General features: G+C 40.4%; 2 protein-coding genes across 10 annotated transcripts; one reads left to right on the top strand and one right to left on the bottom strand.

The window, feature by feature from the left end:
* Window positions 1–2,691: 2,691 nt before the first annotated feature.
* On the bottom strand, window positions 2,692–6,589 carry LOC124310248 (brachyurin-like). The gene is made up of 6 exons (XM_046774060.1): window positions 6,548–6,589; window positions 5,648–5,814; window positions 5,030–5,199; window positions 4,588–4,689; window positions 4,377–4,522; window positions 2,692–3,224 (listed from the first exon to the last, which is right to left on the bottom strand). The coding sequence occupies exons 1-6, from the start codon at window positions 6,587–6,589 to the stop codon at window positions 3,048–3,050; spliced, it is 804 nt and encodes a 267-aa protein (XP_046630016.1). The 3' UTR covers window positions 2,692–3,047.
* Window positions 6,590–9,194: 2,605 nt separating this feature from the next.
* LOC124303115 (synaptic vesicle glycoprotein 2B-like) lies at window positions 9,195–22,475 on the top strand. 9 transcript variants are annotated; one of them, XM_046759959.1, is made up of 12 exons: window positions 9,196–9,402; window positions 16,304–16,357; window positions 16,524–16,685; window positions 17,074–17,200; window positions 17,479–17,600; window positions 18,352–18,596; window positions 18,938–19,113; window positions 19,912–20,095; window positions 20,158–20,272; window positions 20,890–21,049; window positions 21,157–21,284; window positions 22,273–22,475. In XM_046759959.1, exons 1-12 carry the CDS (start codon window positions 9,348–9,350, stop codon window positions 22,323–22,325), a joined length of 1,581 nt encoding a protein of 526 aa, XP_046615915.1. In that variant the 5' UTR covers window positions 9,196–9,347; the 3' UTR covers window positions 22,326–22,475. The 9 variants fall into 9 exon arrangements, 7 of the variants coding, with proteins under 7 accessions (XP_046615932.1, XP_046615942.1, XP_046615952.1 ...); XM_046759939.1 differs by having other exon boundaries at window positions 9,197–9,402; window positions 17,038–17,200; XM_046759949.1 differs by lacking the exon at window positions 9,196–9,402 and adding an exon at window positions 16,141–16,213 and having other exon boundaries at window positions 17,038–17,200.
* Window positions 22,476–22,616: the final 141 nt, after the last annotated feature.

The following is a 22,616-nucleotide window of genomic DNA, read 5'->3' as shown; positions in this document are numbered from 1 at the left end:
TCGTGTATCGCTAATTGTCTGATTCGTTGACTTTTCTTCATATGTCACATGCGTCACTGTAAGACAGTTGCGTCGATTTGGCGAAAACTTGGAATCTTGACGGCAAGTGGAGTAACGATGTTTCGCAGAAACAGTTGACCCCTTCTTACAGCAGAGCTAGATGAATCCTGCATCGCGAAGTCCAGAAACTAGCCACTGCTTCGTAAGGTCCCTCGGGACGCTGGATAGATGTTTAATTACCGGGAACTGACGTAGAGTACCCTTTGCCTCAGTGGGTATACGTACCTCAAACAGCTAAGGATCATATCAACTTTGTAGAGTAATATACTGGCGGTTCTCAGAACTTGTGAACGAATTGACCGTCGTCGAGCAGTGAAATGTGTCTCAAACAGTAGGTCAGATACATTCGTGATTGGAAAATAGGCTGAGTTAAACACAAATTGGTTTGGTTCACCCGTGTAGAAATGTAGTCGAGACCCTCTTCAGGCGCTCGACAGCTAGCCAAAATTTAATCGGGGCGCTGGCTGGCCTGCTGAACAAGACTCGGCAGAGTACGTGCCTCTCACCTTTTCCCAAGCATAGCTCATCAACTTTATAAGAACGATATCGGTATGCCTTTTAAGGCGATGTTTGAAATGGGGTCTCCTTTTAAAAAGGACGTGTGACATTGATTCCAATAACATCGCTTTGCTGAAGCCACATTTCCGTGGATTCGACTGATTGGATTGATCTCGACACTCGGTATCTACTGATAATACATTTGACAGATGTTTCAATCAGAAGATATCCTGAATACCAAATGCTTAATAACAGTTCAATTTCAAATTCGAATGTCTGCTCACGTTTCACTGACCGACAGTTCGTCAAACGCCAATTTCGCAAGGTTGAGGCCTGACGTAACGTATAACATGCCCGCGACGCTGAGTGTAGCATACTGCAAATATTAATTGAAGTTTGTTTAGGACTGAAACATATATATGGAGTGTACACTTACGCTCTGAGTTATGAGGAATATGGGACTAACGATTGGGTTGAGCTTATCAAATATTTCGGATACAAGGACAAGAATTTGATGAGGGTACCAGCCTGTAATCGCAATACGCCATCCAGCTCCTAATTATATATCAATTGAAATTGTTGAATCAGCAATCACTGTATTCATGCGGGTGTGTTAGTAGAATTCAGAATCTGTCGTTTCAACTTTTAATTGATTGTTGCTTTGAATAGGCTCGTAATTTGGAGGATAATGACGAGGACCGTGATTAAATATCGATCGAAATTTCTGTAATGTAGGGTTGTGAAACTGAGGAAAATATTAATGCGCAGTTCGCCACGCGGCACGGTTGCGGTAACGCAGAGTGATAATCACGAGAAAATTTCCCGTAACTTTGTCGTCGAAAGTTTGAGAATTCAGAGCATATCGAGTACTTCTACCACACGCTGTACCGTACAGACCCAAAGTGTCTTTTGTCGTTCGAAGCAAACAGTAGGAGAAACAATAGCCGGAATTTTTTGGAACAAAAGTATCCGCCGTTTCCTTCCAGAAGTTCAAACCAGGGTCCGGACAGACGCGATCGGTTTCGCATCAAAGGCTTGTTTGTACAGGCGTGTTTCGTTCGGAATATAAAGAAAATTTCTCATCCCCGGTAATGCAGCGTCGGTAATGCTATTTGCCAGAACGTACAGGAAGAAGAGACTAGAAGAAGTTTGAATAGCGCCCGCATTCTACATCGAATACGCCCGGCTGGAAAACTCATTAGGGAGTTGGTTTGACTAGGGGTCGAGGGTTTGAGGCACTCGACTGGTTACTGGCAACTGCCTTCTGCATTCAGGACGGTGACCCTGGGCAAGCAGCAGCCGGTCTCGTCCCGGTTACAAGGCGTTCGAATTGGCTTCAGGACAGAGGACCTCAAGTTCTAAGTCCTCGAGTAGCCCATCGTGTGCTGGAGAAAAGGCTCCAAGGTCTCCGGGGAGCAAAATGCAGGAACTAGTCTTTGCTCTTCCGTTAGCGAGAAAAGCGGTGTGCTTTTCGTGGAAGGTGAGCAGAGACGTGCGTGAATGTCAGGGAGGTTAATGCGCTGAATTAGAAAAGGTAATCGCTTACCCGTTACACCCTTTATAACGGTAGCAGCCCGGCCTTGGCGAACGCGTAAACTTTGACCTGATCTTTTGAAGCGGACATTTGATCCCCGCAGTAGCTTTCATCAGCCGGGTCAACCTGATTATCTCAAAGCGGAGGCTGCACGGGCTTTGAAAAAATTACCCTCAGAAGAAACTGCTTCGATATTCAGGACCCATTGAAACTTACGTATAACTCGAGAAATACGTATTTTCTCTAGGTGAAATTTAATACAAGTGTCACTTGGGACTGATCCGGAGTTGGGAATCGGAAATGGTACTTCAGTTTAATGAGACAAACCTCGATCTTGGATATTATTATTTTTAGGGTGGACGGTACATTCACGTTTGTTATTTATACTAGAAGCCAAAGTTTTTAAATATTACTTAGCGTGCCACAAATACTCGAGTCCTTGAACTTAGACTTCTCTGGCTGACTTTAAAAAACGACTGTAATAGATTTGCGGACTAATTATTAAGGGTCATGAATAAATTTAGGAGTAATTTTGCTTACAATTTCTTTATTTAAAACTTTCGGTTTTCTGTTACACTAGAATTGAAATTCAACGTCAATCTCTATTGCAGAGTGTAAAATCAGAAATTTCAATAACCTGAATGAACCTACTGAAAATTTAAGCAACGAAAGCTTTTAGGATCCGCTTGAAAAATTTCAATGAAAATAATGAATCTTTACAAAATAAATTTAAGAGCGTTCAGAAACTCTTAACGTTTGTTCAACCTTAAATTCAACGGATCATTTGTATTCACAGCTTTCCATGACCTTATTAAACCAATTGAATGATTTTAATGTAAATCCTTACAAATGCGAAGAGCTGGTTAATTTTTTATGAAAAGTGACCACGCAAATCGACACTCTGATCTTCATCTGACCAATTATTTAAAACTTTGACTAAATAATGATTCATATGCTACAAGAAGTTGGCTAAAAAGCCCATTTTGCTACGAAGCCAAGGCACGAAGAAAGACACCCTTGAAAACACTTCCGGGTACCCTTCTGAACAGGCACCAGAACTAAACGAATCAATTCCAATCTGAGTTCTGCGTCCGTCATGTTCAACCACAGTAAGAGCACCGCCGCTGTCACCCTGCGAATGTAAAACAAAAGATTGTGGGACATTCTTCGCGAACTGAACCATTTTGGCAAAAAGTTTGCGAAATTTTCTTAAAGTTAATTAAACAGTATTACTGCTAAAAGAAACCGGTTGTAAATTATTCACAATTGTGAGATTGAAACATCATTTTCAAGACTTGTCAATTCACTCATGATTATAATTATTATAATTACAATAATTTTCGTTGAGTATATTACACTTTGAGTTTGTTTAAAATTTTAGACATTTTTTAATCGTACTACTAATTACTTGGTTCAAAATGGTTAAAGTGGCAACTTTGAAATAATTCAGGAATGAAAAAGTGGAACAAATGCATAATCGCAGAAATGATTTCACTCCAAAATGGTTCGATAGTGTACAAAGTTGTGAGATCCTTATCTCTTGTCGTATAAATTCGCATGTTTTCCACTCCACAACTTTCTTCTACTTAAATTTTGCAGAATATGTGAAAAATTTGGTACAATTGTCAAAAGTGAATTAAAAGCCTGTCATTTCGCAGAAAACTACTATTCGACAATTTCTCAGGAAAAACGACTGAAATATTGTAACTCAAGTGAGAACTAAAGCTGCATCAGAAAGACAGCCGAAAAGTGAAACCTTTTCAAATTCACATTCCGTACTTACGACTCACGATTTTGCGTTGTATCCATTTATGAAAAAGTGGGCCACCAAAACGGTTCGTTTCATAACATTGAAAAGATAATTTTAAAAATCGCTCTGCCTCATCGTTATGATTAGTAAGATTGTAAGAAATTTCAAAAAAATATTTTTCAAAAAGTTATCCAGTCCACAGAGAATACCCCACACATCGAATCCCGTTCGGCGCACCCTTTGTATGCTAGAATAAATACCAGAGAGCTTTTTTCCGTCGCTTCGTTGATGAAGTGAAAGAAAAAAACAACTTTCAATTTCACTCTCCGCGATAAAACATTCGTATAAAACATTTGACGAAATGCAATGAGATGTTTTTACGAGGGGAATTTACGTAATTGTTCCGACGATGCGTCTTCATTAGTTTGGCGAAATTCCCCTGGCACCTCGAGTAAAACTCAGGACGAGTGTTTGCTTTGAACTGTTATTATAAAAGCTGTAAAAGGGTACCAAGGCACACAGCAATTGCCTTACCCGACACGGCGACCGATCCTTCGTCGTGTTTGCGCAAAGTTGAATGTTTCCGATGACATCGGGTTGAGAGAACATCAGCGCACAATACTCGTTCGAAATTAACCTGAGATCTAATTTCTGAAGTACAGTGGAGAGTTCTGGAGCGTCTGTAATGACACCGGCGTAATTAGCGTGTTAATTTACATCGTCGTTGGGCCGGCCAATTTCTTACCATATTGCTCCAAACCCCATCCGGTAAGGGTCGCTGTTTCGAGGTCGAGCGTATTGTCCTTCCGGCGAAGGGCCGACGGCAGCCGAATTGTTCTTACCCAAGCTGTAATCAAAATTCAATCAAAACAGTGAATAAGGGCAGCGGCGAGCGACTGCCACGTTCAGTCGATGGCGTAAAAAGGGTTGAAAAATTGGCAAACGCGGGGCGAATAGCAAATTCTGAGACGTATTATATATACAAGCTGTATTTACGGAAATGTAATGCCAAGATCGTAAACCGTTTCAACCATGGAGGTGATAATATTTTCTTCGATGATATGTTTCACACCCCTGCGATTCCTCTCTCCTACCCCCGATTTTTTTTTCTCCTCTACTCAAGGGGGAGCAGAACGCTAATGTGATGGGCTTGCGATAATAGCTTCAGAAATGAACGCCGTACGTACGTGTTAAAAAAAATGGAATACTCAGACGCAGCAGGGCGATGTCGTTTTTGTAACTCTTTGGCTCGAAATCCTCGTGGATGATCACCGTTGTCGTGTTTCTACTTTGCCTCGTCGCCTCAGACCGGACGTACAACTCGTGAGCCCCCATGATGACGTAAAAATTACTGAACCTGCGCCAGTGAAAAAACAGTTCGTACTTTAAAAAATGGCGGAGGTGAAATTGATCATAATTGACCGGTACTAACTACTGTAATAGAACAGTTTTTGAGGTCCATTCGAAGATTCAACATCAGCTGACAGTGTTTCGTTAACATCATATGGCGTTAGATCGACAGCATATTTCTCTTTATGGAACTATCGACTTGATATCATCAGACAATATTTGAACTCGTCTCGTTTGTGACCTCTCGATGAGTGGCATCTCGAAATTATAACGAGACTCAAAGAAATGCGAACGAATTTACTCTTTGGATTATTCACTGTCCTTTCATATCAGCTAATCCGCGTTACGAAATGCGTAACATAAGCGCCTTTGGAGTCGAACTCCGATTTCCAGGGCGGCTAATTGGCACAACGAGGATTAGGCGAGTATTTATTGGAGTAATCCAATTAGCTCACCGGTGGACGCAATGGGCAGCGGTCAAGACGTATAATGGCGACACCAAGGATCCACCACAGAAGAAGATACCCTCCGCCCAAATCGCTGCAACCCAAGGAAACTCTCCTGGAGCTGCATCGTGGCCTCCTATGATCCGCTCATGGGCGAAGGCTTCGAACTCGTTGATCTACGATAGAAGTTTTACGCGAGGTCAGAAATTGTGCAAAGTTTTCCACGCCGAGTTCGGAGCAAGAGATTGTACGAACTTTTGCATAACGCGAATTGCAATCATGAACTGTAAAATTTGAGCATCGGTCAAAAAAGTGAAATGTCTACAGAGTAGAAAGGTCGCGATGTCCAATTTTCAATGACGCGTAAAGCCGATTCGTAGATTCTCAAAATATCGGTAGTCCAATTATAGAATAGTCGAAATGTAGAAAGGTAATGTATTGAAAACCAAAGAATTATGACTATTCCGTGTCATTTATTTTAACGATTCGGTATTTTAACTTTCTATACTTTGACAGTCCGGCATCTTGCATTTTTTGCATGAAACAGATTTTTTCCTCTTTGGAAATTCGGTATTTTGACCATTACAGATGTCCAGCCCCATCCCATAACGCCAACGTGCCATGAAAAGAGGAAGAATTTGACAAAAGGTGAATCCGGCCCACGTAAATTTTTCAACGACAAAAAGCAACAATGAGAGTCGCGAGCATGGGAACAAAAGTTAAAAATTACAAGAATAAAGGCACGCGAGTAGGTGCATAAAGCCGCATGCGTACACAAAACGGGCATGACGATCATTGTTCACGTTTCTGAAGCTGCAGCAGTGATTTCTAAAACTGAACTTTCGTTTTTCCCATCGCACTGCGTTTGCCCAATCGCTATAGGAAACCCTACAGACGGGGTTTTATTACCGAGAACAAGAGAACGGGAAACGCAACCAACAGCCACCGCATTATCGGGACTGAAAACCCTTTTTTCACCAAAAGCTTTTATACTTATACGGCCGTTGTTATCTAAAATATGCGGATTTCTCGTCGTTTACGTTTTCGAGTTAGTTAAATTGCGTTTAACTGCTCACCTCCTCCCAAGGTAAACGTACGAAATATAGGACAAATGAGATTGCACAACCGCTTATCAATTTCAAGAAATTTGAGCGTGAAAAATACAGAGGAAGGCAGAGAAAACAAGGAAGCACGAGGACGGAACTTGAAACGTGAGAAACGGCGAGTGCTTGGCTATCTGCGATTAAGGTGGTATTTATTTCCACTATCGACGGTGTGTACGACACATACGTATACCCCTAAGCTGAAGATCGTAAATGGCGTGTAGCGAACGGCGGATAAAGAGACGCGGGTATAATGGAACTCTAGAATGAAAATTTTACCCTTGTTTTGCGCCCCCAACTCAAACCCGACGTGTCGCAAACAAACGGAATTACGACACGACGCGGTGAGAAGGTGTTCGAAAATTTGCTCCCTTCAGAGAGGGTATATTTTTATCTCCAGCTCAGCTTCTACGAGATGCTTACGAGTTTTCCATCGTCTGCCTTTGTTCTCTTTCAGATATCTACATTAGGTATGGAAGAAGAAAACGGCATTACAGACTTTAAAACTCTGCTCTTAATTACGCAACGAGACTGAAAGATTCAACTCGTGTGAAATTATCGTAATCGATTTTTAAATCAAATACCGCGTAGCCAAACATTTCGCCATCAACACGATGTTCGATATCAGTGATCGCGCTGTTTCTTACTTAAGAATTGAAACATTTCACCTACATTTGTACACACTTTGCAGAGTGTGAACCAGTTTAGGCTGTTCCAGTTACATCTGGAAACGATGTTCAAGTTGTTCAACTCACCTGATAATCGCGTTAACCGGTCATTGTACCGGTGCGATAGTTTGTGCGTGTCATTAACTATATTCAGACATTTATTTCCGTATAGTCAACCGGTTTATTTTTTTCCGCGTTCATTACGACGAAATAACAGCATAAACTGAGTACGTCCGATATTTTTTCTCGGTCGTATCGATTGCCGCAAGATCAATTTATTTGACGTTGCACGTTACATGCAGAGGACAAATTTTTCGTTTGCAAAATTCGTTGCCTCAACGACTGGCGGAGACAGTGTTGAGTACGCGATTGAAAAAACAATGCATCAGATACATGCGTATATTATTATACAAGCTTGCATAAATGATGCGAACGAGTTTTAGCCGCGAATTTTTTGCACACCAGAGAGAGAAAGAGTCGTTGAGACATAGCGCGGAATAGGAATGGCATAGGCGTAACATCGAATTTCTAATTAACGATAAGTGTTGCCGTCCATACGCTAATACAACCAATTGGATCACGAGTGGCTGAGCCGTTCATCAAGTACCAATATCGAGAGTGGCGATGAATCCAAGCGCGTCAAATGATTCGAGTAAATTTCAACATCGTTCGCTTAGTAACGAGCTTTTTCTTGTTCCATGTCTACTGTCGACACGCCAAGTTTCTGTAGCACAAACTTCTCATGTATCACCAATCACCCTTTATGAAAATGTAGACGTTGAACAATTCGGATGAGTCCAACACTTGTCGCAAACTGTTAAATTTAGCTTCAGTCATCAAAGTCTGAATTGGTGGAAAACAATTTCCTACGCACCACATCACGCGTTCGCAGTAATCAATGCGGTTAGGAACAGACAGTAAATTGCAATCAGACCCATGTAACCGTAAATGGAAGAGAGTATTCTCGAAATTGGATACGGCATGATGTACGCTTCGGTATAACTGTGGAAATGTTTTGCACGTACGCCTATGCCATGCGAATTCCTTATCATTTCTAGTCACGCGCGCTAATATATTAACGACCAAGTATACAAGTGCTTACGACGTGTTTATTCGGGGCCAAAAGTTGTTCAAAAATTATAACAGTTTCGTTTCGTTATCGAATTTATAAAACTGGCCTATATTTTGTCATTTCTGTGAAGAAAAACGGGCTCCGCTAAACCGGCTTTTGGATCCATATTTAAACAGCCGTGTTGGATTCGTGAGGTGAACAATCGGGGAACATTGTCGGTAATTCAGTCGTACGATTCAAATAATTACCACTAGAACTACATACTTCTAGAGGGAAATAATCCTGAAGATTCGATACGTCAATTCAAAGATCCATTCGAAAAGGCGTGACTGCATTGGCTTCGAAATCTCTCATTGTTTTGAATTCTTTCAATATGAGGTGAGTTTACAACCGAATGCCGATATCACTGAGTAGTAAAAACACCGTTTAAGACCCATCGAGAAATTTGCATTGACTAGAGATCCAAACAATAGATGATAGCGTAGACCACACGTGATATGACATTGAAAATATCGCTTGAGCTGTGCTAATACAGAACTTGCGTAAGTGTTCAAATCCCGCCGTTGCCCGCAGCCATGACTCAAGTGCTGCCGTAATTTTCAATATCTAAGCACATCTCTATTCTTACTTGTTCCTCTTCTTTTTTCATCTATGCATAGATCGTAACAGATGGCGCTTTGAGTACGCTTCAGGCACAATAGTTGGCACTATAATACACGACTTGAGCGCCGCGATTTCGCACGCGCCAAAAAATCGGAGTCGAAGATCGGCGCTTAAGGTTGCAGGAGTAGTTGTAGTGAATCTGTTGAGAGTTTGCGGATATAAAATTTTCTTCACGGTATAAATGAGATCGGCAAGGTCTTGAGATGGCCCTGATCGTTGACAAGACCCGTTATCACGTGATATCGACTGCCGAACGTGGTAAGTAAAATTTCAATCATATCTGTACCAAAACCGTTCTTTTTTTTAAATATAAATCAATCGGACAATCGGCATTCATTTTCCTTCGCGACTAGACCAGGTCATTGATCTGCGTTGAAAAAATAGTTGCATGGTTCGGCATTGATATCGGAGCCGTTAAAGCGGCGACAAAAGCTTATGAATTCCAATTTTCCAAGGCATATTACGTTGCCCACCTCATCCAACTTCCTCTTACGAAACCATTGTGCAATTTTTATTGGTCATTTGGCGTGTTATGTGCGCGTGCATATCAGCGTAAGATCATTTCGCAGAGATTGCGCCTCGAGTTGAGCATGAAAAATAATTTGCCAGGTTGTGTATTGTATTGTTTATTACATAAGTCATTCCAGTTCCGAAGGAGAATTTCTCTTACAGTCTCGTGACTGTGTCGTCACTTTCACCAAACGTTTTCTCGGACAAGCACGTGTTACTATGTAGTCTAAACGAATTAAGGTATATCACTAAGGTTTTCTATGCCCACCAATCTCATCGGGTACCAAAGTACACCGCGAAAAATTTCATTTGTTACAGTAACTAGAAAAATTCAGTACAACAGGTATCGTTAAAAAAAAACTGTTTCAATATTTTTGGAATTACGAAAACCGAGATACGCGTAACCATTTTGCGCTATTGTCGCTCCTTTTTTGGTAATTGCAACGCAAAATCAGTTTGTTCGGTTTACTGAAATTTTTTAGTTAAATAAGGCTTTAACATCAATTTATTGTTGCACAAGCATTAAATTTTCGCAATAGTTGCAAGAAAATATAGTAACAGTGATTGTAATGAGAAAGAATAGTAACGGATACTAGACTTTCCGGTAACAGCTAGAAAACTAATTTTCATTTTGTACCTAGAACTATATTTTTCGATTGTGGTAAAAGATGAAAATAGTTAAGGACCGAGCGGTAACCGGAACTCAATATTTCTCTCACAATCAGTGTATTTGATCAAAGTCCAATTTTTTGCGGGCTCAATGATGCTGCAGCCGCATGATTTCCGGGATACAAATGACCGCAAACAAAGTTTACAAACACACGCCACGCGTCGATTATACTACACTGTATAGTCACGTAGTCAGTTGATTGACGAGCCGTTCTCTCCAGCGATTCTCAGCCAAGTAATATGCGTCCATTCGACATTGAAAAAATCAAGATCAAGTCTGGCCGAGACTAAGAATGGCTCAGAAATATGTCTTCATTCAAGGACTACCATTACATGAGTCAATTAATCATTACCGCAAGTTTGGAATCGGTTCTTCATCCCTCCCGGTGTCAAAATCAATTCCTAAAATTCTGTTTACTCTCAGTCTGACGCATTTGCATATGGCAGGGTTTTATCCGAGTAAACAGAAACTTTACTTCCGGGTAATTCTACGTCCTTTGAAACAAGGAGTATGTTCATCAACTCAAATATTTGGAGCTTTTATTCGTAGAGGTGGCATATTATTAGCGGCACAAAAATACATGATCTATGTTTCATAGTAGGGCTGAATTGATTTCAGGTTCGTTTTAAACCGGGTTCTGGCCACAATATACAACGCTATGAACCAGTGTTGATAATAAAACAAAGTGTTTAGAGAGAGACCAGGTGTGTGTTATCATTTTACGGAGACTGAAATCCATATCTTGAAGCGGAATCGAGTCCGATGGGCAAATGCAATCCCAGTGGATTTTCGTTTCCACTCTCAATTCCTCGTTCCCGTCGTTCATCGAGACTGCTCATGATAAGCAAACTGCGAGAATGCGGTTTAGTCGGCATGTAATTGAACAATCTCTCGACTTTCCAATTAACGCGCACGCCAAGTGCAATCGGCGTGAATCTGCGTGAATCTGAACCTTCGTTTCGCAAATAGTTTGATTTATATACGGTGAAATTATTGAATGCCCGACGTTGAACGAGACGTTCAATTAACCCTAATAATAAACGAACAGACATAATTGATTCGCTACTGCTTCCAGCGCTACACTTTCGACGTAATTGTTCGATACTTGATCTTCATTCGTGATACGGAATGTCGATTACGTTGTAGTACAGCAAACTCCTTGGCGTAATGTCCGCGTGATCTTTGATGGGCACTTGAGTGTGACCCTAACCATTTTGTGAGAGGCGAAGCCTATATATACCTTATACCTACTATTTAATGAAAGTCCGATACCTATATTCTAGCTAACCCGGGAGCGACTTTCACGCGTTACTGATTCGCTGGAATGGTTTTGAAAATCGCCTTTGAATTCTGGTTGAAAATTATTGTATCGATCAATCCCCGCGCAAAGATGTAGTTCGGAATAAATTTGGAATAAAGGTCAATCTTTTTTAAAATGCATGACAAATTGACAATCTATGCACCAGAATTGTCGTAATAAAAAATCGACTTTTATCCCCGCATGTATCTACAAGCTTCTTAATCAGTTATTAAATCTTTCAATTCAACCTTTCTTAGTAGAAACATATGTTTTTTGAAATTTTGTATCCAATTTTATCGAAGTATCCGAGGGAAATTTGAGTATAACCGATGATTCTTGAAAAAGCTTCCGAGTTTTGGAATTCCAGCGTTGAAAAATTTTAACTGAACTCATCACGCGCATCGCGATTAGTGTTAACGGATCGAATTTTTTTTTTTTTTAATAGCATAATAATCAGATACGATATTCTACTTTTGTCATTAAAGCACATTTCGCGAGTTATTATGGATCATTTTGATGCTATTGTAGATATTATAAAAGGTATGAAATACCGAATTAGATTGCATGATCTTTATACGTAGGTATTAATTTCAATATCAGGTATCCTAAAAAGTGTGCATATAACTTTCAACTAGGCCGTCAATTTATACTAAACTAAAAAATAATGCCAACTAAAAAATCTAATGAATAGTAAATATTATTCAATTTTATAAAGATATGAAACTCATCATGTGACGTAGCAGCATCAAATGATTGCTCCTAAATCAAATTCAGAGTGACTTTTAGCTTAATAGGAATCACATGCAAGCTACAACTCACGTTTTATCTCGTTCCAATTGAATGAAAAACAAAATTATCAAGCAATTCGATGGTATGAGAAAAGATCCACATTTTCGTTTCTTTGGAAAACAGCTAAGCTTCGATAGCGTTACGATTGGCAGATTTTAATATGTGAAAGTTCTTAATTTGGCTCTCTAATTTAGGCTGTCCCAAAAAAAAAAAGAACCGGCAAGTAAATTTCCGATGATGCGTCCCCAAATGAGTAGTAGATTAAGTTTAGTCATTCACTCTTTTTAAAACGAGCACTGTAATATGTAACCCGTATAATCAACCGTGCTGGTATTTATTTTAAAATAATGAACGGTTCTGACAGTCGGTATAAATTTCAACAATCTCGATCACTGAAGGTTTCTCATATACCGACGGAGATCTTTGAATTAGTTACCGAACGAGTCTACATTTCTTCGAAACTGCCTCCAGTAAAAAATGTATGAATACGAATCTGAAACATTTATCACTCACCAGTCTGGTCAAAATTGAAACTTAATCGATCATCGACATTCGAAGCAAACATAGAAATTATAGTTTGGACAGTCGGAAAAATATACACGCTTATTCAGCTGCTGACGCTGCAATTAGTTTGGAAGGAAAATAAATAATGATTTCTCTGATGAATTTTTAACCATTTAATTTTTATGAAGTAGGCGTCCTAGGAGAAATTCGAACGTGGGTAAACTCATCTATAAAGTGGAGCCATCTTTCATGGATTCAAAGTCACCTGAGTTATACCTTTTACCAATACACGCATGCATGTCGGTGACAACGTATTTAGTTTTTTGATATTTACGTTTGATGACTATCACCTAATCCAACGGCTACACCAGTCGTGGCACGGTAACTGGTTGATGTTTATGACGGGGTGTTAAAATTATCGTCTGAGAATGCTGACGATGAGTTATGAACATTTCGAAGACGTGCGAAAGCGTTTCTGCATGGTGGATATGGTGGTCGTGCTCGGAACCTTTTCTCTCAAGTCTATATTTGCAAGCTTGCCAAATAATTTGTCGAGACATGTCCGTTGATAAGGACTGTAAAGATATTTGATAAGAACTATACCTCGTGGTCGAAGCAATAAAAACACTCATCAGAAATATATTATTCAACGACGCCAACTTTATCCCACTTTTACCAACACTCAGTTCCAAATACCGCAGTTCTAATTATTCTCATTCTTGACTTATACCTGTAGGAATCATCATGCAGACAATTCGACAAGGCAAGCAAGTCAGAGAATCTTCCGAAAAAACATGCGAACTAAAAAAGTGCAAAGAAGTTTAGTCGGAGTGAAAATAAAGGAAAATAATTGTGCTTATGATAATATCGTGGTCGATTTTGTTTTCATTTTACAATTTCTTTAAAGTAATTATACTTATACGCCACGATCCAGTTTTAGTAGCAAGCTTCAATAAGCTTAAAAAAACGTCAGGAACTGATCGTAATCCAAAATTTGAAGTTTACTTTGTTTGGTAGGTGTATAAATCAGTGCTGCGTTGATAGAGTTTTTCTCCAATAACGGATGGTGTAGTTGTACAACTTTTAACATATACACATATAGCTGAAGGTAACCATAGAGGGGCCACAGCCGGTACTTGACTTTGATTCAGTCTCACCGCAGTCGATGTTTGTACAAAGCAGCCGCGGTCGTGATGATGTACACATTCATCAAAGCAGTTAATTATGAGAAAGATTAATACTCAGAGAGTGCTACAGACGGCCGTCAGACGATTGCCACATCCTCCTACTGACAGAATACACAAATTTCAAAACATTTGCATAGATGCGCTCAACTAAATACGGCGTATCAGAACTGATAAAGGTTTGATAACTACGTTGTTCCAAATTTCAGCCCGATGGGCTTATGGCACTTGGAAGTGGAATTGGAGGAAACGCGATAAATCTATTCATTAAAGTAATCAACGCCCAACTAGACAAATGATCGTCAAAGCATGACGAACAGCGTGAAATATTTCCAGCTGGTTTAATTTGCTATCGGTAATCCATTTTCGAGGAACTCCTGAATTTATTAAGGGTTGCGACGAGCGTGCAGCTGATTTCATTACCATTCCGAAAATCGTGTGATATAATTAAAGATTTCAACGATAGCATCTACGTTCATATTAAGATATACCGTCATTATATGAACTGTTATAATTTTCATTGGCGGGAGATGAGTGCGATTATAATGGCCTCACGCTTTGCTCGTATAATCTGGTTAAAGCTGAAAAGAATGCTGATTAAAAATTGCACAAACCATTACAGCTACCAATCGGCTGGAATGTTGAGAATGAACGGTTGCAGCGGCTGCTGCTGTCTGATCGTGAGTGCAATTATACGCACGTGGAAGCAGCAGCTAGAGGCTTATCTGAAAATCTAGGGGCTCTAAATCTTAATATAACGGCGTCGCATTGTTGGCCTCGCACCTGTCACAGCAAAGTCACGAGCGAAACTGTCAACTGGTAAACTAAACTGGAGTAACATGAGGACGCAGTTGGTTGCGTAGCTGTGCGTAGGGTGGATGCCGATTGCTTCTCGAGCCGTAAAGCTGCGTTAAGATATCTTCATCTAAAACCCTACTGGTAAAAAGTGCAAAGTGGAAAAGTTTAAGGAAATTAGCGTAGTTGCCGGATTATGCGAAGTGTTACTGATCGCGAAATTTACATTACAAAAGTGAAGAAGAATTTCATCGAAATGGTTTGATCGGTTGCATTCGCGTGTAGTATAATTAGCGCCGTTAAAATTGATTTGGAAAAGATTTTTCACAGTACACGATAACCGAGATGGAAGACAGTGGAATGCAGGACTATCCGTGTCTATAGATTTGCTATTCGAGTTTTAGTTGGCTACGAAACTGGGCCAAACTCGTGGAAATCTTGAGTTATAGCCGGTGTAATTCATCCTTGGCATTTAAAACGAGATTTCAAAGTGCGGGGTAATTGATGACGATCGCGTATGAAAGCTCATCCCCGGATAGGTATTCGCGTCGTTGAGATAAAAGAACAGGAAAGATGTAATATGTAGGATTGCATTTAAAACGAACAAAATAACGCGCACGTTAATTGGAGTCTTAAACTTATCTCGATACTTCGTTACGCTGCATGTATTTTTCTATTTATTATCACCGACAAGTGACTTTCGTGTCTCCTTTCTGATTTTTACTTTTCGAGCTTGTGAGAAAATTCTTTTGTTTCTTACCTGCGATATACACATTTCAAATCCAGATCCTATTTTTTTTCGAAACAAAAGACCGTCACTGACGTTCTTAAATAAATACCAAATGTCAGATACATTCTCTGAATGGCAAAGCGATTAATTTTATCTCTGACAGTGAGACTACAGATTTTTACACTCAAGCAAAGATATCAATACAAAGACACTGCTCGACCACGTGACTGACTGCAGATTATGCATCGACGAAAATTATCCTGCCGTATTTTTCAGCCAGTCGGATCTCTTCGCTAAATTGATATATAATTTAGGTACTCATTTTATGGTCCAGAGTTCAGGTTGCGGAGAAAAAATATTTTTCTCGTGATACGGATCAAATGAATTCGAGAATATCGCGGAATCGAAGGATTGACCGCGTTAAATTTAGCCAAAAATGACGTAGCAGAGATTTCATGAACAACCCATTCGTAAAAATCCGAGCATTATTACTCGAGCGTTAGATTTTTAAAGAATTTTTCAATCAGCGCATGTTAAGTCGGATATGGAAGTTAATGGCGACAGGGAATCTGTGCCTCGAGTACCTGGTGAGAAGTATACGGGGTTAAATGAATGACAAAATTACCCTCATCTATCCGGATAAAACATTAAAAATTAAATATTTACACAATCCGCAGAAAACGAGAGCGCGGAAGCTGCGGTAGACTTTGAAACTGCGGTATCGGCCACTGGTGAGTGTTTCAACTTTCATTATCCCCATTAGCGCGAATTTGTTCCGCGACACGTAATTACGGTCTGCTAAGTTTCTTAATTTTTTTTCAACCCTCCTTCTACATATCCAATGCCTTCGAGTACTGTCCCATGGTCGTACACTCATGCAGACGTGGAAATATTTAGGGTATGGACTATTCAACGTGCTTCTTCTGATGGCGGCAATTCCGGCCGGATGGACAACGGTCTTCGACACTTCGACCACCGCATTCATAATGCCATCGGCGGAGTGTGAGCTTGATCTAAGCCTTTTTCGAAAAGGGTTATTGGCCGCCAGTACTTACGCAGGTACGTAGAATCGGCTGATCCAAATAATGCGAGAATAAAACACACGCTGTTTAGTGCAATAATTTTTTCCTCCCGGTGTTGCAATTTCACTAACATTACACTGTCCAAGCGGGAATGTAGCCAGTGCTTTTATATCCTTTTCATTCGCGATTCGTGAACAGTTTCTGATTATCCAGAAGATGTTCGTTGCCTTCATCCGCATTGCTTTTAATTTTCATAAATATAGAGAAAGAGAGAGAGAGAGAGGGAATCATTTCTGCCTTGGAGTGTTTTTATTATTAAATTTAACGCGGTCACGAGCACTGGCGAGAGTCGCGCGATATGGGAAAAGAACAGGATTTCCCTCTTTCAGGAATGATATGCATCGCTGTTGTGTGGGGCTTTATAGCGGACCATATAGGAAGAAAGTACCTTTTGCTCTTCGGCCTGATGTCAGACACGCTTTGCAACGTCTTCGGCAGTGCCGCCCAGAGCTACTACGTTTACCTGTCGTTCAAATTCACCAGCGGTATAATGTGAGTAGATCAACAACTTGTTTGACGTGTAATTAGGCGTAGTTCTCGCCATCAAATTAACCATACGGGCAGGGAGAGCAAGCTTGTACGAAATTAGTACAGCAGAACTATCCGTCATGACACAAAAGCACTCCCACTCACTCAGCCAAAATACTCTGTGACAAATGACAGATTCCAACCCTTATGAATACGGTGTAAGGACCCTGGACACCGGAGGAAATCACAAACAACAGACGACCCATCTCTTTATCGCTAACCCTAACTTCATCTCGTTTCAGCGTTGGCGGTCCTTTTGCTATCCTGATGACGTACATCGCTGAATTTCATGGCGAACGTCATCGGAGCAGAGTTCTTATGTGGACGGGATCGCTGTTCGCCCTGGGAAACGTCGCGGTTCCAGGTAATCGTTGTTTACACGATATTTTGACGATGAATCAAAAGTTGGGGAAGGAACCGTTTGAACAATCTCCGACAATGTTATTTGCACCAATTTTAGTGAAGTCGACCGATATGATGGAACACACTGTACGTAATGGAAAGTAATCTGAGTGAATTCGAATAACAAAAGTTAACTAAGACGTCGTCAATTTGACAAAAGGTATTATAATTACAACGATAGAAATGATTGCACTCGCGTTTTTTTTTTTTTAACAGATTCTTCTGATGTTTCTAGACTCATTTTTCTCGTTGATCAGATCACCCAAAAAATTGACTGAAAAAGCTTCTTAAAAAGAAATCTTATGTGTATATAAATATTTTTGTACGGTACTTATTGTTAGACAAATCTATTCATCTCAGGATGTCTTAATTCAAAACAAGCCCAACAACATTGAAATCGGATGATAAAAAATACCAGAGTCTGATCGTTTTGAAGTTTCTAATCACAACCTTGTGACAGAAAATTAGTATCGTACTGCTTAAGTTATTCAAATTTGCACGTACTCTTTTCTATTATATGAAATAATTGTTGTTTCATTCTTGTGCGCTACGATTGTAGCAAATAACGTTGCCGGAGGTTTTTTTCAAAAAGTTTTTTTTTCTCACTTTCTAACTTTTGATTCAGATGGCCGATTCGTCTCCGAACACCAAAAGGCTTTCCACTGCGACAGTAAATCGCGAATTTGAAATACGATTGAATGTCATTTCTGCAGCATTGTCCAGAGCCGTGTTGCCCCGGACATGGTCGTTTTCGCTACTCAACAATTCGCTGATCTTTGACGCTTGGAGAATATTTTTGTTGATCTGCGCACTGCCACCGTTTCTGGGATTCGTGGCGATGTGGAGCTTTCCAGAGAGTCCAAAATTCCTCATGACCAAGGGGAGATCGGAGGAGGCTCTCAAAGTATTTCGGCGAATGTATTCGATGAACACTGGAAAGCCGGAGGACGATTATCCGGTAAACTGAATCACGCTTGCTCTGCCCGGCCAACTCGTTGTAATTGATATATCGGAGTAGATTCACGGATCAAACATTGTTTCTCCAAATAGGTAGATACGTATAAACGCGTGCATATTTACATTTGACGAAATGCAAACGTTATAAACTCTACCTGTTGACGTGTTAACAATTGCTGATACAACTCCGTCGTTTTAACTCGAAATTAACAGCCTGCTGCCCGTTCAATACAGCTGATAAAGCAATTGCGCATCAATGGGCATGAAAATTTGCACGCTTGCGACTTGACGCGTCGCAAAATAGCTGCAAGCTCGTTTACACGACATGTTTTCACTCCACAGGTGAAAATTTTGCGAATAGAGAACGTGGCCAAGCTTCAAACGCCATTGGAACCAGCGAACAGATCATCTCGTGATGGACCGCGGAGAAGTTTTTATCGCATGAAATTCCTCTTCCCAACACCGTATATATTCCCTCTATTCACCATCAATGTGATTATTTTCGCAAGCATGACCGGGTGAGTAAACTATATCGTTCTTTATGTAGATTTCAAATACTCGGCGATTTTCTAATGAGCTGCTTCTGGAAATTCTTGAGTACAGAACCTATAATTTTGGGTTATACGAACCAGTCATGACTTTTATTTTTTGGAAATTAAAAACTTGGGAATACCATTCGTGAGGTTTCAAAAATGGCGCTAAGAATGGGGAATAAAATACTTTTGCAATACAGCAACGAAGTCATTCGAAACGTAAGGTGCTGATTGAATTGTGTTTCATTTTCTTGGTTTATACTTCGTTGCAATTAGTATCAGAAACGCCTAACCAAATTTCGGCTCAACGTTGTACGATTGCTATAAAATAAGTAATCCTTTTGTCGGAAAAAGAAAACTTGCGAAGCTTTATTGGTATGAATTTTTTCCCCACCCACCTCTATGCGTGCGATATCACGACGAAGTCTTTAAGACCACCGATGATGCCTTTCTATTAACCTTATATCACGGTGGCACGCGGTTAGCAAGCACCCTTAAGTTAATGGTTACAGCCAGGGTGAAACGGTTCGTAATTGCTTTAACTTATCGACTTTCGGGTGCGTCGAGAAACGTTTTCTGAGAAACGATGAACATACATCTCAGCAGCAATGCAACAGCAGACATGATTCTTCGACACAACGAGGATCGACTTTGAATCCCGCGGATATTTATTTTCTCAAGGCTTTTCATTCCGGTCAACGCGCAGAAGGTGCACGTAGACTGTAGAGCTCGCTTAATCATGGCGGTTTCCCTCGGAGGAAGTAATTAAATTTCTGCCCAAAGGATGCACGTAATGAAATCGTGGCTACCCCAGCTAATCGTTATTCTGAACAACTTCGACCCCAAGGAGTCGGACGACTCTCCCATCGTGCCGACAATTTGTGAAAAACTTAACGTCCAAGCCATCGAAGCTTTTGGTGCCCAGGCGGCTCTTGCTCTTGGCAATACAACCGAGACTTGCATTCCGGTGAGTTTTTCTTATATTCATAGTTGCTGGGTATCCGTGCTATTCGGTTTTTCTCTTTTCAGATGATTGTTTCAACCACAGTTTATACCAATGCTACCATCATTGCCGCGTCCGCAGTTACGGGCTCTCTCTTAGTCGGGGCCATCGTCAACAAGGTCGGGAAGAAAAGCATTTTGCGTAAGACCTTTTAGGTGTTTTGGTCACAAGACACTTCTTGCCATTTTTTTTTTATTTTTCTTATTCTTATCTTTTTTCTTTTTATTCGGAAAGAGGTGGAGTCTATTTTTGCATCCTACACAATACGTTTAAATCAACCTTTCAATTTTTGGTAATGACTGACTACCATCAACGATTTGCTCTTTTTTCTCTCCTAATCTTTAACGATGATATCGGTTTGTTAGTAATGTGAATAAGTTGAACATATACAACAACGAATAACAAAAAAAAAAAAAAAGGAATATCATAATACGCTATTCCATTACTGAGGTTCATCTACATATTTGTACTTGATAATGTGTCACGGATAGATACTTACCTAAATCGAAGAAGCGGTAAAATCAAGGTTCGAAAAAGTAAACTAAACAGAAATTGATTGAATTCGATCTCGCTGAAAGAATCTGCCTTTAAATTTTTTCTTCGCAAATTCAGCTCTCGCTTCGTATGCAAATGACGTCTCAACAAATGGTCTGACATAAATTTTTGAACCGTTGATTTTCGCCCCGTTCTCATTTTTCCGTCGCATTTATATTCGCGGCAGGACACTTGTTGAAGGTGTATCACGGTTCTTTTCGCAGTGGTATCTCTGGTGTCCGGAGGATCGTGTTATCTGGGTTTGAGCTTCTCACCGTCGACGACGATATTCCTCGTACTTTGTTCGGCGATTATCGCACTTACGGGTATATCGACGAACGCGATAACCTCGATGATAATCGAGGTCGTCCCAACGAGCCTGAGGTAGGTTTCGGACGGTGAAATAACTCCTCCATCCGTTTGATAATCCTGGAGATGGTTTTTACCCAACGCTACTCTTTCTCCCTCGCATGTTGTCATCTCCTCTGCAGAGCTACCGCTGTAAGCGTCACCCTGATGACGGGCAGATTCGGAGCACTGACTGGAAATTTATTGTTTCCTATACTTCTAAATGTATCCTGCGACGCCCCGTTCTACTACATCGGTGGATTTCTCACGTGTGAGTAACGGGAACGGCACATGCACTGCGGTGTTATATACCCGCTCGAAATACACCCCAAAGCACGTGCACCGAACACCCTCGGATTGCGCCAAGAACTTTGGTGCATTCACGCGAAATGCGACACTTTAAGCTTTCCAGTTTACAGTGTTTGCTCCGCACCGAGTGGGTCACCGAGAGATTGTTGTTTTTGTTATACCGGCTGACTTGGAACTCGTTTAAGGGTGGAAACGGTTCGAGTCAACGTTCACAAGTTGGAATAATATTTCCGAATTAAGTCACATTGTTACATCGTATTTTCAAAAACATCGTATTCGTGCCTCCTTTTTAACACTGGAACGGTAAAGTTATTTTTTTCTTACCTGTTCCGGTAACGGGGGGACGGAAAAACGCCCCAATCTTGTAAATTTCATCTCTCGCATAGATGATATGGTCCAGGATCTTACAGGGTCTCATGTTCTTTGTCTTTTAGTAAAGAATCACTCGGGCCAAAACACTTTTTTTTACTCTCGGATAATGAAATTGAATCATGATCGGTATCTCGAATCGAAAACATAAGCTGTTATCTTGCGGCGGGAAATTTAAATTCACGAGGGTTGTTTTTTCATCCCCCGTTACCGTTCCGGGGTTAATTCTACACTATTTAGTCCCGACTTCTTTACGCTCTTGGTGTGCCGCCTAGTTTCGTACCTAGGTAATAAAATTCATCCATCTCTGTCATTACTTTACTGTAATTTCTTGAAAGCAGTAGTGTTTGCGTGCACACCACGGCTTGCACTGTTCCTGAAGTAAATTTCTTGCATCCAACCAATTATATTTTAATTCCCGTTCGCGTCCCTGAAAGATGTTGAGAGAGGCTCGCAAAGGCACAGGAAAAACGATGTTAGGAAATGTCCAATGTGTTTTTTATGACGGAACAACAGCCCATAAATAAACAATTATTATCCTTATTATCGGTTAATCATCGAGGTTGATTTATGTGTTTCAGTGTGCTTTGTGCTGGGAATATTCCTGTCAAAATATTCGGGAAAACTACCGTAGCAACAGGGTGCTGATGACTGAGGATATTTATCAGGCATTCGAGCAATCTTGGAAAATAACAAATTGTAAATAGAGACAATATTAGTGATATTAACTGCATTTTTCACGTATATGCAGTTAGAGCAGTGAATAAAATATTTTTTACACACAGACAAGATATTGTTGCGACTGAAACTGGATAATGCATAGCTGCAATTGTTTACGCCGAGGTGATAATAACTGCAAGAAAAATTTTATCAAGGTGTCGGAAATGTAAGTTTGATTATAAAACGATCGTCAGCCAAACAACGA

This window comes from Neodiprion virginianus, chromosome 1, assembly GCF_021901495.1.
Source record: "Neodiprion virginianus isolate iyNeoVirg1 chromosome 1, iyNeoVirg1.1, whole genome shotgun sequence".
NCBI lineage: Eukaryota > Metazoa > Arthropoda > Insecta > Hymenoptera > Diprionidae > Neodiprion > Neodiprion virginianus.
Note: the sequence above shows the minus strand (reverse complement) of the source record. Positions and strands in the feature narration are given on the sequence as shown.

What these genes read in the sequence shown, in the direction of transcription:
- LOC124310248 (XM_046774060.1), bottom strand. Translation starts at nt 6,589, where the DNA reads ATGCGGTGGCTGTTGGTTGCGTTTCCCGTTCTCTTGTTCTCG. An exon ending in TTCCCGTTCTCTTGTTCTCG is followed by an intron (nt 5,815 to 6,547) that starts GTAATAAAACCC and finishes CTTCTATCGTAG; the next exon opens with ATCAACGAGTTCGAAGCCTT. An exon ending in TATTCCATTTTTTTTAACAC is followed by an intron (nt 4,690 to 5,029) that starts GTACGTACGGCG and finishes TTTTGATTACAG; the next exon opens with CTTGGGTAAGAACAATTCGG.
- LOC124303115 (XM_046759939.1), top strand. Translation starts at nt 9,348, where the DNA reads ATGGCCCTGATCGTTGACAAGACCCGTTATCACGTGATATCGACTGCC. An exon ending in AACTGCGGTATCGGCCACTG is followed by an intron (nt 16,358 to 16,523) that starts GTGAGTGTTTCA and finishes GGAAATATTTAG; the next exon opens with GGTATGGACTATTCAACGTG. An exon ending in CAACCGAGACTTGCATTCCG is followed by an intron (nt 20,096 to 20,157) that starts GTGAGTTTTTCT and finishes TTCTCTTTTCAG; the next exon opens with ATGATTGTTTCAACCACAGT.